Here is a 16,963-nt window from a genome sequence, read left to right as displayed (position 1 = left end):
AAGAAGGGATGTTCATTTTCGAATCTGGAACTGAACAGGGCAAGGGTGGTCAGCGCTGATAACGATGAACCCCTGTAGACGGTGTAGGACTCTCAAATTCATCAACACATGCCAGCAACAAAGGAATAACAGCGTGATTCTGCACCAGTAGCTGCAGCTTTGAAGCGTCACGCAAGTCATCCAAGACGTGGAAGTGCATCCTTTCAGGAAAAGTGCACTAACTCATTCCACGAGTGGAAGACACGTCTTGAGGAATATTACCCAGGAACCCCCGTCAACAGGCTACAGGAACAGCAGCATCCTCTTACCTGTGGCTGACTCTGGTCTTTCTGCTCCCCTTCTGCTTTGTCCTCGGCCTCCACCTCGGACCTCCACACCGACAGAGGGCGCACTGTGGAGTACAGGGGGTTGGAGACCGAGGAGAGGACCTCGCTGGAGTCCACGGAGAGGGACCTCATGAAACGCGCCTCCAAACTCTCCCCGGCCTTGCCCTGAGGCCGGGGGTGGCGCTGGGACCCGGCGGTGGCGGTAGTGGCGGCGGGCTGGCCGGAGGCCTGCTGGAGGGCCTTGTTGGCACTCTCCGCCAGGGCCAGCGCCATCAGACGGGCAGGGTTCTTCGGGGGAGGGGGCGGGGGTATCTGTGAGGAGGGTATCGGCAGACCTGCAGAATCACAGGATAAAAAAAATAGGTGTCATCTTTTGCCTGTGTGCCTTTCTGTCCCTTTCTGCTTCGTTTCTCTTTCTCTTCGCCTGAATGAACAGGTAAAGCAGAACAGAAACGACCCAAAGCACTCCTTTCATAGCTCAGCCGCTTGGCACTACTCAGTTTTCACACCAGTCCAACGTTTAGCATTAGAGAATTTTTAGCTGTGTTCCTCCACCTCTCCGGAATTCTCTTTGCATTGTATCCGAGATGTTCCTATTCTTCCTTTGGTCAAGCTGAGATTGGAAACCTCTCTTTGTTAGTTTTCCTTTAAAAGCGAGATTTGATGTTTAAGGTGGTTGCTTGGTTAATGGCCTGGTTAAGAGCTGTTATTTTAGCAGCTTCAATGTATGAGAACGTGTTATATTGTTACTATAATTATCTGGTATTACCCATTGAGAAGGACCTGTCGGGGTCACCCGCTTGTGACCGAGGATGATCTAGGAGACAGGCATGGTCGGTCAGAGACCCAATTTCAACTTCTGACCTTTGACCCCCGACTAACCTTTGACCTTGAGCTCGCCGCCCTGGGTCAGCTTGCTGCGGATCTCCTCCTGGCAGCTCTCGGTCAGCTGGATGTCGCACGACCTCAGCAGCATGGAGATCATCTGGGGGGGTTGGGTGGGGCCCGAGCCCTGAGGGCCGGTCGGCAATTCGCCAGCTCGCCCGCCGATCATCTCCAGCACCTTGTGAAAAGCCAGACACTTTTATTTCCCCCCAACGTGCCTTCGTTATGAATGAGGTACTTGTGTTTTCATGACATGAAGCGACTTCACAGTTCTGCCCATTCATATTTGTATATCACATTTTGAACACTAGACATTCCCTAGTGGTAATCAATGCCAATCGGCTTCTAATCAATCAATAATAATAATTGCTTACACTTATATAGCGCTTTTTCTGGACAATCCACTCAGAGCTTTACAGGTCATGGGGATCCCCTCCACCACCACCAGTGTGCAGCCCCACCTGGATGATGCACCAGTCCGCTCCCCACACACCAGCTCTCAGTGGGGAGGAGAGCAGAGTGATGAAGCCAGTTCAGAGAGGGGGATTATTAGGAGGCCATGATTGGTAAGGGCCAATGGGAAATTTAGCCAGGACGCCGGGGTTACACCCCCACTCTTTTTGAGAAACACCCTGGGATTTTTAATGACCACAGAGAGTCAGGGCCTCGGTTTTAACATCTCATAAATGAAAACATATTTCTGACGCAGCACTTTAAAAAACCAGAGACTTAACCAGCTGTGTAGGGCGACGCGCAGTCATGCAGGTATCGTACGGACGGTAAGTTTCCACACGCAAGGCTTCCGGACGCGGGCCGGGATGAGAGCTCACCTTGGCCGGGACGCTGATGGCGATGGGGTCGGAAATGTCCAGAGGGGGCGATCTGGAGCCCTTGGGGGAGAGGGCGTGGGCCACCTTGCGAGTGAAGGACCTCCTCTCGGGAGGGGGGCTGCTCAGCTCCCCGGCCTGGGCCTGGGCCCGGTGCTGGCAGCAGGACAGGGACCGCAGCGGGGGCGCGGCCGCGGCGGCCAGAACCAGGCTCTTCCGGGCCGCCGCCTCCGACTGGTTGAGCAGGGAGTCGGGGTCCTCCGTGAGCGGCTGCTGGAGGTGATGGGGGCCGCAGCGGAACGCGGGGGGCGGCGGCGGCGGCGGGGACAGCGGCTCCAGCTCGGGGCCTCCTCCTCCTCCTCCTCCTCCTCCTCTCCCTCCGCCGCCCTCCTCGAGGAAGGTGGGGCTGAAGTCCATCTCGTCCTCGGCCAGCCACAGGGCGGGCTCCTGGGAGAAGTCGGGCAGCATGTAGACGCCCTCGGGGTCCTCCTCGGCCTGCAGGCTGTCGTAGGAGCGGCTGGGCTTGAGCTCGGGCAGGAGCTCGGCCTCCATGGCGACCGAGAGCGCGTCACTGCTGGAGCGGGGGCGGCGCAGGCGCTGGAGCCTGGACAGGCCTGAGGCCCAGGGCGACACAAGCGGCACGCGTCACGAACGGAGTCCAGACCGGACACCGCCCACAGGGGGCGCCAGGGAGAACACACAGTATTGAGTCACCACGAGATACTGTTATTAACACATCGGCACCAATGAGACTCAAGCAACCCGTGAGGAATCCTGGAACTGTTTTGGGATTTTGAGGGCGGCATTCCCATACAGTATTTTATTCAATTCATGTCTGTGCAAACCGACACAGAAATACAGTCAGCTTCTTGTCCCTTCACTTAACACGTTTCCTGCCGTTTGCTTGTGTAAATCAAACAGTAGTGTGATAATATTCTTTGCATGGTACAATATTATTGCAAACAGATTGCAATATATTGATACATGAGGCAATATTGTTTATGAAGTAATCAATGCAGTTAAAGGCAATGTTCTCTTGTTTAAACGCAATATTTGTTTTCCCCGTGGTGCTAACAGGTCTCTGAAGAATGGAGCAGGTCAGGCATATTAAATGACAGGCTGAGCCACAGGTTAGTACTGTCGGGGCCAGGTAACGGTTTTCTGCCGTTCACACAAAAAGGCAGATTGTGTATCCCTACAATTGGAGCAATGCACTCCTGTACTAGAGGAAAATCACGTGTCTTTATTTTCATGAGGGCGGATACCACAGTTCACCTCTGTGCTGTGTTTGTTTTGTCTCAACATCAAGACAGCTCATTTTCCCTGGGGCTGGACTCTGTGGTCCGCAGAGACGTAGCCTACAATAGTGATCACTTTTTCCGGCCATTAGATTTTCAGCATATTTCAGGTCTTCCAGCACCCGAGCTCTTAATGAGGTAACTGAATCAATTGTCTGACTTCAGTGGCTTAATTTAGGCCCTGCGGACACCGAGATCGATGTAAATCTTCGGGGCTGCCCGGAGTGCGGAGGACACACTACTGGTCTGCTCTGCTGCGTGGCTGGTATTTGCAGCCGTTATCAGAAAAGACGGTTTGCGATGGTCTCACCTGCCCCGCTGTGCTGAGAGCAGAGGGATTCCTCACTCTTGGCTGAACGCAGGGTCACTGTGTCCATTCGTGTGCCTGAGAAGAATGAAATAAACAGCAACATGGGGACAGCTGCTCTCGACGTCCTCGAGCAGTGACAAAAACAGGTGCCCTTTGTCACTGCAAGCCTGGGCTTTCCTTGGTTAATGACTTTTCCTATTACACTGGTAAATAGTTTGGAAGGAATACGAGTCAATACAGGAACAGAAATACAGGTGGTACAGGTCAAGTCAAGTAGGGAGTTGCGTCGGCATTTGTAGACCGCAAAGGAACAAGTAAAGGTTTATTCCATGCTGATATATTCCAGTATTCACACCTGGAATAAACCTTTACTTGTTTCTTTGGCAGGTGAAGTCAAGTTGAGAGTCTGCATTCAGAAGTTAATATAACAACTTTTGATTTTATTTGGCACTTTTTTCTCCCAAATTCTTCCACTTACACACTTTAAAACACAAAACTGTGTTTATAGGCGGCACTAGACAAATTGGTCTAGTGCCAAAGGTGGCCATATGAAGAATTTCTGTGGAAAGGACAAGTAATTTTGTTTGCTGCCTATTTCACCACTAGAGGGGGTATATCACCAGCAAGCTAAGAAAGGCAGAGAAGACAAGTGGCTGAAATAAAACACTTTTCACCTCAAGCTCTATTAACCCCTGGTTTTCCAGCAGTTCACTACAGTAATGTAGCTGGAAGTTGCCGGTTCTAATCCCGCGGCCGGCAGAGGAATCCTACTCCGCTGGGCCCCTGAGCAAGGCCCTTCACCCCAACTGCTCCAGGGGCGCCGTATAAATGGCTGACCCTGTGCTCTGACCCCCAAGCTTCTCTCCCTGTCTGTGTTCCTGTGTGTCTCATGGAGAGCAAGCTAGGGTATGCAAGAAATTGTATATGGCTCATAAAGTGATCTTATCTTCGTTAAATATAGTTTTTATGCCAGTGGCGATTGCTCATCAAGATACGTGGTTGGAGACCAAGTGAAATGGAGCAGAACCTGATCTAGTCTAGTAAACTGTGAGATTATATCAGAAAGAGAGCCCCTGTCACAGCTCTGCCTGGTGTGGAGGAGCTGTACGCCACAGGGGGCTCATGACCTTACCGGCCTGCGACGTCCCTGGCTGGAACAGGGAGCCGATCCTGGTGTGCTTCCGGCGGCCGGATGCCTGCTTCCCGATGGCAAAGAAAGTCTTCCAGCTCCCCCCCGCCGACTTCCGCACCTTCATCCCAGTCTTCCGCCTGCAGGGGGGGGGGGGGGAGATCAGACTGAGATTCCTTCTGCGCGGCTCGGTGTTCCCCCCGCGACCCGCGCCATCCTTTCTACTGTGATCAGAAGGTTTGTCACGAAGGACACAGCGAAGCAAGTCGACGTGATGTGGGAACTGAAACGGAGTGGACACTGCTTCCACACTTGAGTAAAGGAGCAAAACTAAAAGATAGACCGATCCTCCCTAGGGGTGACGTGGTGGCGCAGTGGCCACCTTGCAACGCTGGGGCCCCGAGTTCAATTCCAGACCTGGGGGGGGGCTGTCCGTGTGGAGTTTGCATGTTCTCCCCGGGTTGGTGTGGGTTTTCTCTAGTTTCCTCCCACAGTCCTAAAACATGTTAGCAGATTAACTGGAGCAGAGCGATGACGCCGGTTCAGAGAGGGGGATTATTATTACCATGACTGGTAAAGGCCAGGGGGGAATTTGGACATAAACTGACACACTCACACCAGGGGCAATTTTCCCCAGGAGTGGGAACCACTGGGATATGGCAATAAGGTGTCGCCCCCTGCTGCTGACAAACAAAACCATCACCGCGGAGACTCTACCTGTCGGCAGGCAAATCCAGGACGGTGTGGAACCGGCCCTGGAAGTCCTCTCTCGGGCCCTGGAGAGCCAGGAGCCGGGCCTGCTGCAAGCACTGAAGGTGGGCCGAGGCCTGGGTCCTCGCCTGGGCCTCCTCCAGGGACAGGAGCCTTGTGGACAGGGACGAGATGACGAAGGACTTGGGCCGGCTGAGGGAGCACCGCCCTGAGAACCGCAACAAAACAAAGACACAAGAGAAACAACAACAACAACAACAGCCATCATTAGAACACAGTTAAAGAGGCAACAGCGCAGTTTTGTTACATCCTGCAGGAAAGCTGGAGGGTAAACACCGGAGAGACCCAGGCCTGCCTTGCATCAAGGTGGCCGGCCTGGCACTGCGGGTCGAGACGCTAGCAGGCGCAGCGCAAAGGACAAGTTAATGTGCCAGGCTTGCCAAGCGCTAGGATGCCCAGCCAGTGGCAGAGAGGGCACACACCCCCGGGAAACGGGAGCATCTCGAGAAGCGTTTGCTGGGATAGGCCCACTTCTGACCACGTCTTTGCTGGCGCCAAGGGACTACCCTAGAGCGGCAGGAAACACGGCAGATTCCGACGCCATCGGAGAGCTTCGAAGAGGATTCTGACACGTATCTGAAACCGTGGATGTAGGCAATTCTAGAACGAGAAGCGAGCGGACGAAAACAGAAATCGGCGCTGCCAGGTGTCTCGTCTCTGCCCTTGCCTGTCTGAATGTACTGTCCAATTTTAACCCTCCGCCAGGAGAGCTGCATCAAACTCATCAGCTTCCCGTTGCGCCACACAGCTAACCTTGGGGTGCCAACAGCTGAGCTTTAACTTCACGATGTGTCGGGTATTGCTCTGGGAAGCCAGGGTCAACTCTGACCACGATCAACAGCTGCAGTTCGCAGAATCACTGGGAGACAGAGGCCATCACGGACGTGTTAAAACAATGTTAGGCTCTTGATCTGGTCTGGCGCTCCTGAGACTGCTAAGCGGGCAGCAGCAAAAGCCAAAGAAGAGGACAGGCAAGATGGTGCATCATCTGCCAGCGGCTGCTGCTTAAGCCCCAGCCCATATTAGAATGCATTGTGGGATTGCACCAGGAAGCGTCCTGCAAATACACAACGAACTGGAGCCCCGCTGCATTAAAAATGAACATCTTCCTGTTTGGCCCATAGCTCTGTAGGCTAAAGCATGAAAGGGCAACCGTCTGCATGAGCGTATGCTTCAGTCCCTGCGGTTTGCAGAAGACCGAGCCATCAGATACTGCTGTGTTTGAGTGTGCTCGGTTTTGTGCCTCGTGTTGGGTGGCGGACTTCCAGTCTAAAAGGCAAGGGTGGCCATTCTTATGCAGCAGGGCACTGTACAACTCAGTGGGATTTTGGGGGGGAAGGTTCCACAGTGCATTATTATATGGGCTGGACAAGCAAGGAAATGAGCCACACGGAGGCCAGAGATATTACCTGCAAGATGTCTTGGAGAAGGTGTCGTTCAGGTGCACTCACTAACCATATCACAGACATCAAGGGGAGAAAAGACTACATTCTGCAGAAGTATATTCTGTAAACTGCCTCAAAAACCCACAAACCACGACGTCTGTGTCACGGCCTTTTTTGTAGATAACAAGCTAACTCTGAAAATGGAGCAATACGTTAAGACAGCATTCGCTGAAGTAACATGAAGTGAGGCCATCTCTAACACAGCTAGCTACACAAAGCGCATGCATTTCCAACAGCAACATCACTGGCAGTCAATCTGCATACAAATATGCAACCATAACACAGCTAAAAAAGAAAATGAAGACTTACAAAAACACGATTTCCAATAATCTAGACCTGAATTCTACAGCATAGTTGGGGAAAGTAAAGTTTATTTTTCCAGCCTTGCACAAAATGACAGTAAAATTCAATCGTCACAAGCAGCAAAATCAATCAACCACCTTTATTTGAAATGTGGATATTTATTACAAAAAATAATCTACTTTCTATTAGCTGGGTAAATTTCATTTTCCTACAAAGACTGTACACACGTGTATTCTTTCATGTCAGCTCTATTAAAATGGTCTGTTGCATTCTGGATTTACAGTCAATGACGCTTGAAAAAGATATAACAGGCATCCAGCAAAGACTTTTACCCAGAACTGGGAAAGAGAGATCCAGGGGAGTCAATCACAGCTCCTACTGCAAGGTCACTGACAAACAAACTGCTAACAGAGTAGGGGCTTAAACCTGGAACCAGCTCACCACAAGCTGGGATTCCTAGCCCTCTTCAAAACTGCCAGGCTAAAGCTACATTTTGTAATGGTAGACTCTGATGTAGTTGTCTCTATACATGTTTTTTTTTTTAAGTCTTTTTTCTTAATTTCATTGTGATTCTCTTAAGGAAAAAAGTAAAATGCAAAATTCCTTCCGTGTCTACCTTGTAACACTTCCGAAACAAGAAAAACCACTTGCACTCTTATTCCCCATCTTCAAGAATTAAGGATTCCATCATGTTTCCTGCATCAGTGAACCAAGACGGTAGCTTGTTCAGCTCGTCGAACATTATTCCCTAATGTCTGCTTTACCCTTCAGACAACAAAGGCATGATCAGATATGCTGTAGCAAATTGCTAATGAACATAGTAACTCCCAAGCCATCCATACCATAATCAAATCAAGGAACAATATATATATATAATCTACAGTATGATTAAGAGCTAATGCATGTTCCTTAAGAACCTGCTATTTCCTGGTGACCAGATTTCCCCTAGCAGGTAAAACAGTCATTTTGAAAATGCTGGGAAGCTCATACTTACAAACAGCATACTGTACTGTGACTGTAGGGTGTTTGCTGGCTGCGAACACACTTAATTACACTGGGCCCTACAATCCACAGTGTCTTCAATGACAGATTTAATACAGAACAGGATTTAAAAACAAAGCATGGTCTCAGGAAATAAAAGTGGCTTACGGTCGCTCACACTTTTGGAACAGGTTTGCAAATACAGGGTCTGACTACCACATCCGATTCAGAGTTTTCTTCCTCAGCTACAGCAAGCACATTACAAACGCCGCAGAATGGCTGACAGATCCCTCCAGCAATCGGTCCGTTTGATTCCTTGTGCAGGTTCTAGTCTTTAATAAGCGCTTTAGGGCCCGAGTAAACAGGTGGGGAGTCACACCAACGTGAAAATCGCGCTCACTGAATGAAAAACGCCTTTGTGCAAACAAAAAAAAAGTTGCTTACGTTCCCAAGATAAGTTGGCAGAAACCTGACCTGTAAGTATTTGGACAAATCTATTATATAAAATAAAAACGGAGGTATTTAAAATTGATGTCCATACAAACATGTGGGTCTATGTGGGTCCTAATGCCCCAGTATAGTGATGGGGACACTATACTGTAAAAAGGCGCCGTCCTTCGGATGAGACTTAAAACTGAGGTCCTGACTCCCTGTGGTCATTAACAATCCCAGGGCGTTTCTCGAAAAGAGTAGGGGTGTTACCCCAGTGTCCTGGCCAAATTTCCTGCTGGCCTTCACCAGTCATGGCCTCCTAATAATCTCTGAACTGGCTCCATCACTCTGCTCTCCTCCCCACTGAGACCTGGTGTGTGGGGAGCCGACTGGCGCATCATCCAGGTGGGGCTGCACACTGGTGGGGGTGGAGGGGATCCCCATGACCTGTAAAGAGCTCTGAGTGGAGTGTCCAGAAAGCTGTCTTAAATGCCACATTAAATCTAGGTCCCTGCCAATTTATTTTGGGAGCAAGCGTTGACATTTCAATCTGAAGCCAAATCTGGAAACTGCAGAGCAAGACACCAGATATGGGCTACCTGGAAGTCGAGGGTTTGAAAATCCCCTCCGACAACGTCAACAGATGAGAGAAGTGTAAGTGAAACACAAACACACAAAAAAGATTTGTCGACAAAAAAAAAAAAGTCATAAATGTGCTGCTAATCATTTAGCCTCCTTAAAATCAAGCTCTCCAAGGCTAATTCCCCAAAGTTATTAAATCTTACTCATCAATTCACAAGAATTAATAAGGATCTGCAGGCAGCATTTTTACCTATACTACTGTTACAATGATCTGGTGTTACAAATGCCAGGCACTGGCAAGAATAAATTTGCCTTTAAGCAAAATAATTCTTAAGTCTTGAGGCTTAGCCTGAAAGAGCCTGGTTTTGAGATGGCAAAATAGGACCATCTCCTCAGCAGTCCTCCTAGAGTCTGCAGCAACAACGGCCAATGAGATGGTCAGCCCAGTAGGTTTTCTACATCTCTTTAACACTGCAGCTGCCAGAGACCTAGAGGGATTGGTCTTGAGGGGCGGAGCCTGGCACTACCGCCCTGACCAATCAGTGGGAGGGCATCATTCCTGTCTCCTGATTGGCTGAGACTCTCAGAGAGGTTCCTGGCTTTCATTCCATGTGTGCTGTTACCTTCTCTCCTAATTATTCAATTGACTGTCCATGCCACCTCCTCCTCCTCTCCCAGATCTGAACTAACTGAAGTGTTAAAGAAAACTAAAAAACCTTCACAACTGCAATTGTCCAGATCCAGCTGGGTACATTCTACTGCATGCAAGAAAAAAAAAAGAGCACTCCATGTCTGTACAGCTGTAAAGGAAGAGTGCTGAAAACTGCATCAAGGATTCAATTAAACAATTAGATTAAAAAAGAATCACATCGGCCGACCCCTGCTCACAAATGTGAGCAATCACACACACACAGACACCCCCCCTCCCCCCGGTGTCAGTCCTCTGCCTCTGTAATGCTGGTCTGGGATGTGAATCGCGATCTGGAGAAGCCCCCCGTGTCCCTGGGCAGCCGGGTCTGATCTCGGGCCTCGCTCAGGCTCAGCAGCCTGCGTTTCTGGGACTGGCCCGGGATCTTTCGAAAGGCCCGGTCCACTGCTAGAGAAACAGACAGCGTGCTGAGTGTGCCGCCATGGTGGGGGGAGGGAGGACCGGAATACAACCCGAAGACGAGCGGACGCAGAACGACCCTCGGGCTGCTGCCGATGGGTCCCAACTCTGCAATACACCACACGCCCCGAAGGGTGCAAACCTGTCTAGAGAGCCTCCTGGAGCACCTCTCCCCACAAGCACCTCTTCCAAGGGACCGACTGGCCTCAGTGCCTCCCAATTTCAAAGCTTTCCCCGTGAAAAGTATCACCGTGACCCACACAACCAAACTGACAGTGGCCTTGCACATCAGCGAACTGATGGCCAGCGCTGACAAGCCACGGATAGGGTCTGAAGGAGAAATTACAAAACAGTGGCTGTGTCCTAACACTTCTTTACACAAAGGGTGGCAGGAGCATGTTACAATCTACCCAGCCACTTCGCCAACACCAGTACAATGGCTCCTTCCTAAGAACAGTTGGGTGGGATCCCCCATCGGGACAGGAGGGACTACTTTACCCAAAGGGTTGTGGGAGTACAGAACCAACTGCTCCACCATGCAGTTGTAGCCAGTACCTTGGCTTCTTTCAGGAAATGGCTGGATCCGCCAAAACTTTACACAAAGGGATGTAGGAGTATGCAACAAGATTTTCAGCCATGCTGAATGAGATCGTTGATAAAACACTAACTAGTAGAGCTGTCTGCCCTCCTCTATATATTACACAAACATATTTAGCAAAATATTTATAATGTGCAATACAACGTTTTGTGTACTGTTCTGGTTTGTTCTTTGTATATTCTGGACTGTGAGCAACTCTTCTGAGTGCACTTTTCACTGACTGTACTGACTGTATTGTATGTATTGCATTGTTGCATTATTGTATCAATTTCGTTACACTGTTGCTGTGTTAAGCTGCTGTTGCACTGCAATTTCCCTAATGGGATCAATACAGTATCGATCTGGTTCAGGTCCAGGTGGTTTTGGCTCCTACCTGTGTTGAACTTGCCCACGGATGTGAAAGAGTCGCTGAACAGCAGCTCCACGTGGCTGAGCAGAAACTCCACCACCACCGACTGCACTCGGACCTCCTTGAAGGCCTCAGCGCTGCCCAGCCCCACAGCCTCGATCTCTTTGGACCTGCCGAGACACAATGGGGGGAGAGGGGGGGGTCTTAAGCTGAGATCAAAAGGGACTTAAGATAAGAGATAAGATCACTTTATTGGCCATATACAATTTCTTGCACTAGGAATTCATCTTTTTCGTATACCCCAGCTTGCTCTCCAGGAGACACACAGACAGGGAGAGAAGCTGGGGGTCAGAGCACAGGGTCAGCCATTGATACAGCGCCCCTGGGGCAGTTGGGGTGAAGGGCCTTGCTCAGGGGCCCAACGGAGTAGGATTCCTCTGCCGGCCGCGGGATTTGAACCGGCAACCTTCCGGCCACAGGCGCAGATCCTGAGCCACAGAGCCAGCGCACCGCCCCTTTGGGGGTAAATTAAAATTTCTTTCTTTCTGCATGCAGAACTCTGGCAGGAGGAGAATGCTGATGTTCGTGATAATCGTTTATGTAGAAGGCAGGCGAGCGGGTTGCAGTGCCCTTTTCCACTGTGATTGAACTGCTCAGAGAATCTCACAAGACTTAAAAAGGAACCACTGGCCTGTTCTTAGTGGTTTTCAATGGCCTTTACCCATCATGGCCTCCTAATAATTCCCATCTCTGAACTGGCTTCATCACTCTGCTCTCCTCCCCACTGAGAGCTGCTGTGTGATGCTGGCTGCCATTACATCATTCAGGTGGGGGTGGAGGGGATCCCCACGACCTGTACAGCTCTTCGAGTGGAGTGTCCAGAACAGCGTAAGGAATTAATTATATGACTGGCTCCTCAGCAGCGCAGGAGAGACTGGATCAGGATACCACTACAAGAAGGCCTGCGGACAGATGGCAAGCAGGAGCAGAGAAGGAGGAGCCCAGTCGCCTTCACCTGAGCAGGTTGGGAGCCCAGACGATCGCCAGGTTCTTGATGTTCATGTTGGTCTCTCTGCTGCAGGTCGCCAGTCTGGACAGGTGTCTCATCAGGTACTCCAGGGTCCTGGTCGGGTCCAGTTTAGGACAGGAAAAAAAAATAATCAAAAGGCTTTTGGTTTAAGGGATGTTGGCAGATTCCCATGACACCCAATCATCCTGATCTAACCATGTGTCAGGAAAAGCCTAATGGCCATCTCGCCCCAGAACTCCTAAGTATATGTCGTTTGTGCACTTTCCACATTCTGAAGTTCAGAGTTTTTTTTAATTCTACTATCATCCAGTTTGCAATGGGCAACTGTTTAAGACCTGGTTTATTATCAGCTGCAGGCCGGCAGACTTTGCTGCACTGAACGGGAGAGCAAGAGTGCCAACTGATCACTCAGAATGCCAACTGTGCCGGGAGCCAAGACCCTCTTGCTTGACTCATCCCCAGCCCTGCCCCGTTTGAACCCTGGGTGGCACTACTTTGGGAATCCCCAAACCGCGGCAAGCAAGGGGCACACTCAAGACACCTGGGCCACTAAGATCCACTTGTATCTCTGCTTGCTGAGCTGATCAGCAGCCCTGTGAAGCTCAGGGGCGAATAAGTCTGAAACCTCCAGGGGCTTCCATCTCACACTGCTCTGCAGCACAGGGCCAGTGACATCACCGCGGCCACGCCCACATGCCACGCCCACAGCAGGCGATTGGTGACTGACTTGAGGCCACGCCCACACGCCGCTGGCTCCTACCTGTAATGGGGGGGAGGCAGCTGCTGGATGACATCGTGCACCTTCACCATTCGATCGTCTTCAGGCGTCGAGGCCATGCATTCCTGAGGGCGAGAGAGAGAGAGCGATCAGGAGCCTAGGCCCTTCCTGAAAATAGATCAGGGCTTCCGTCAAGAGCAAGTCAGACACTTTCTTAATGATGCACAAGACACTGGCCCACATTCTAGCTCTGCTCGACGGACATTGCTACACCTGATTCTAGTATGCAGATCACATCAGCAGCTTAAAATTCCTCCATCTATTATTAGAAAGCCTTGTATCCCTGGTAAGGTTGCCTGCAACAACCCCGAGCCTTCATCTTGACAGGCACAGCTCTCAAGCTGGGACTACACCCCGGGACACCAGTCTACTGTAGGGTGCACATCTGGAAAAACGAGGTTTAAATTTAATGATCCGACTGACCAAAAGCCTTATCCACAATCAGGAGTTGCATTACGTGCATCAACAATTTACTAGGAGCCTCCACTAGTGTCTCCCACTTTCACAAAGCCTCTGGCTGTCAATGATGCAACTTAATTTGGGTGAGAATGAACCAAGCTTCTCATTCAGCAGTCTCTCATTCACACTGATCTTCAAAAACGTGATCACAGCAGCTCAAGGTTAACTGAACACCCGCTGTCAAGATGAAGTGCTGTAGCCTCTAATCCATCACATTTCCCTAACAGATCTAACTCTTCATCATCATGATCACAGTTCCTCATTATTAACATCAAGAGCTCCCCTCTACATGTCCAGAAGGTTCGTTTTTCTAGATCTGTCGGGATCAGCTTAAACCGATTTAAAGTTCAAAAGAAGACTGACAAAGATTTTCAGCAAACAGAACAGAGCCATGCGAGAGGGTCACTGAAGACAACAGGGGAAGAGCCTGCATTCTGTCAGGAGCTCAGGCTGGTATAACAGCGAGGCAGCCGAGGGGCCCTCAAGGATCAAGGTCAGCCTTCGCTGCAGCACAGCCTGGGCGCCTCAAGGGACCAGCAAAGATCCAGCGTCTTCCTGTCAGTTCAGTTCCAACCAGTGCGATGCACTACGGTCCTTCCCGCTGCGCCACACTCACTGCAAACTTGTCGTAGAGCTGGTAGGTGAGCAGGGGGTTGGGCAGCTCGCGGAAGTAGAGCTTGCACAGGGAGCCCACGCAGTGGATGTCCTGCATGTAGATGTCGCGCGTCAGGTCGGGCACGTTCTCGCTGTCAAACTCGTGCCTGGGAGAGCGAGAGAGAAGGGGGGGGGGAGATCCTTTTACAGACTCGCCACAAGGGGGCGACCAAGACCCAACAGTCTGGAGAAACGCAACCCAGGCAAGCAGTGTGGATTTCTCACCGCAGTTTCTGTATGTTGGAGGACACCCCAGAGTGCCTGTAGATCCCGTCCACGACGCCGTGCTTCTCGATGAACTCCGAACAGCTCCTGAGCACCTGAGGGACTGAGGTGGGCACACTGGATCAGGCAGCTGAAACCTTTCCTGCCCCGAGCAGGGAACTCAAGAGGGACCCTGGAGCTCCGGCCGATGAACACTACTGATTTGTTAACTCTGCACGCAGATCATGTTGGAACATTTCTGTGGTGAAATGTCAGCTGCACAACCTCTGCTTATTCACTGCACATCACATTACAGTAGCCATTACAGTGACTAGGGAGCAGGAAGGGCATGTTTCATGTCACAGTTCTCGGGAGCTCGAATGCGAGTTTGCGACTACATGGTGAGTTACCGTACTTTCACGATAAGTTCTCGATTGTGTGCTCGATTGGAAATTTGTGACTTTTTCCCCCCCATAAAATCAGTGAATTCATTCTGCTGCCGAGACGTACTAGCCGGTCTGAGAAAGTGGGACCTCAGCTGCCCTTTGAAGGACCTGAAAGAAGCCCGTACTTCGCCCGCTCCTGGATTGAAATCTGGGGTTACCTTCGCTGCCCGAATTGAGCAGGTGCTCCCCGAGGTCGCAGCCGAACACCCTCTCCTTCAGGATGCCCCTCTGCTTCAGCTTCTGCTTGCTGGGCCGGGACTTCATGAAGGTCCTCAGGAAGCCCATCAGCTTGCCGTGCTTCCTGGACACTGGGGCCGGGAGATGGAGACGGAGAACTTGAGAGCAGGAATGGCAAGGGGCCAAGAGCAGGACGCAACGGGGCCAAACTCGGGGACGAAGGAGGGGGAGGGGGAGGAGGAGGAGGAAACTGGGGAGAAGCACCCGAGGGGTTGGCCTGTGTCTGGGCAGATGGGTGAATGCAAAGTGAACCAGCGCGATCCAGGGGTAACTGACGTTACACACCGTTTCCGGACGAAATTTTCGGATCTGAACAGCAGAAAATGGCTGGGCTACGCCTTCACAGGAGTGTGAGACCAGTCACTGCTGTATCACTTTCGGGTACTGGCAACCATGAGGCATCAGGAGTGTTGAATTAATGCAATGGTATTAGCCAAAGGGTTAGAACAGGGGTCCCAAACACCAGTCTTTTGTTTGAATTTAGGAGCTTGGTGTCTTAACTGAATTGAGTTAACTGCTCAACTACAAAGCATTTTTTTGTTGATGAACTGAAACGCATAGAGGCAGTCCTCAATTTACCATCTCTTTTTTGCACTTTTCTGGTTTAACGTATACCAATATATCCCACCTCTGAATTTAGCTCTCACTTGAACACGCCTGGCCTGAGGGTACTCGGTTTACTCAGCTGTGCACCCAGGGCAAGAGAGTCGCTGTGGTCACACACAGGCAGTCTTGGTATCAGTCTGTTGATCTCTCAGCATCAAGTGCTTACTAACTACATGTCTGTCTTACTCTGTGCCTTTTGTTTTAGGGTATAAACCCAAAAATAAAACTATAAAGAAGTAGGTTATAGTGTGAAAAAAATCTTCAAATCCACAGTATGTGGAAATAAAAATGGGTAATTGTGATTCATTTTTTTCCCCACCAAAACTATCCTATAATCTTAAAATTCAATTAGTGAAACAGTATACTATTAATAATCAGCTAAAACTCAAATGAGGATGAATCGGTTTGTAACGTTTCGGCAGAAGACTCCTGATCAAACAGAGCGCACAGTGTTTCTTTTTATCGGTATTTTCTACCTTCTTGTTGGGACTAAATAGGGGACACCTACCAACCCCCTGCCCCCCCCATTTATATCCAATTTTTTGGGGGGAGATTAGCTCTTAATGTACACATTTTGGAATTAAGCAGCATTTTTGAGGGAGCTATCTGCCACCTAAATCGAGACCTACCTGCACGTGATCACAATGGTTTGACACAATTAACTTGCTTGTTTAACGAATCTGAATTTGGGACTCCTGGATTAGAGATTCTGGACACATTAAAAATGCTGAAATTAAATTTTAATCCGTCAAAGCTCGCAGGGTGGCAGCACTATGTATATTTTGGCCAAGGTGAGTATCACATACTAGGTAAAACACAGATTGGTTAATAGCGTTTTAGTGTTTCCTTCAGAATTATATACTGGCTCTCCTATGAAGGACAGCGATCGCCTTCTGAAGTCCCTCTGTTTGGGTCACAGATTCACAGCTTTCCCCTCGTACTGCATTTCTTTAGTTGGCAAATGAGGTCTGATTCTAAAAAACACAATATAATCCACTGAATTCTTAAAGAGGGGGAAAATTAATGCAAAAAGGTGCTCCTTTGGAGCGATTTGCTCTGTGGCAGGACACCTGACTTCTCAGATAATGGCTCTGCTTGTTTTCAGGGAGTGTAACAAGTTGAAAATTGCTGCTTCATCAGATGCGTCGGACAGTCCACACATGCACCTTAACGAGCACGCCACAGCTGAAAAGGCAGGTGCTGTT

The 16,963-nt window shown here is 50.0% G+C and overlaps 1 protein-coding gene across 11 annotated transcripts in view; it reads right to left on the bottom strand.

Moving 5' to 3' along the window:
- arhgap33 (Rho GTPase activating protein 33) overlaps positions 1 to 16,963 on the bottom strand; it is a 61,432-nt gene that overhangs the window by 5,283 nt on the left and 39,186 nt on the right. For all 11 annotated transcript variants that reach the window (XM_088621387.1, XM_088621392.1, XM_088621388.1 and 8 more), the window contains 12 exons: positions 15,074 to 15,223; positions 14,491 to 14,593; positions 14,228 to 14,372; positions 13,135 to 13,217; positions 12,360 to 12,467; positions 11,369 to 11,514; positions 5,493 to 5,694; positions 4,779 to 4,915; positions 3,647 to 3,721; positions 2,042 to 2,652; positions 1,209 to 1,389; positions 309 to 661 (listed from right to left, as the gene is read on the bottom strand). In XM_088621387.1, coding sequence (XP_088477513.1) covers positions 309 to 661; positions 1,209 to 1,389; positions 2,042 to 2,652; positions 3,647 to 3,721; positions 4,779 to 4,915; positions 5,493 to 5,694; positions 11,369 to 11,514; positions 12,360 to 12,467; positions 13,135 to 13,217; positions 14,228 to 14,372; positions 14,491 to 14,593; positions 15,074 to 15,223 — 2,294 coding nt within the window. The remainder of the gene's footprint in view (positions 1 to 308; positions 662 to 1,208; positions 1,390 to 2,041; positions 2,653 to 3,646; positions 3,722 to 4,778; positions 4,916 to 5,492; positions 5,695 to 11,368; positions 11,515 to 12,359; positions 12,468 to 13,134; positions 13,218 to 14,227; positions 14,373 to 14,490; positions 14,594 to 15,073; positions 15,224 to 16,963) is intronic.

Source organism: Lepisosteus platostomus, chromosome 26 (genome assembly GCF_059453375.1).
Source record: "Lepisosteus platostomus isolate fLepPlt1 chromosome 26, fLepPlt1.hap1, whole genome shotgun sequence".
Lineage (NCBI taxonomy): Eukaryota > Metazoa > Chordata > Actinopteri > Semionotiformes > Lepisosteidae > Lepisosteus > Lepisosteus platostomus.
The sequence above is the reverse complement of the archived record's forward strand: the minus strand, read 5'-3'. Positions and strand labels throughout refer to the sequence as shown.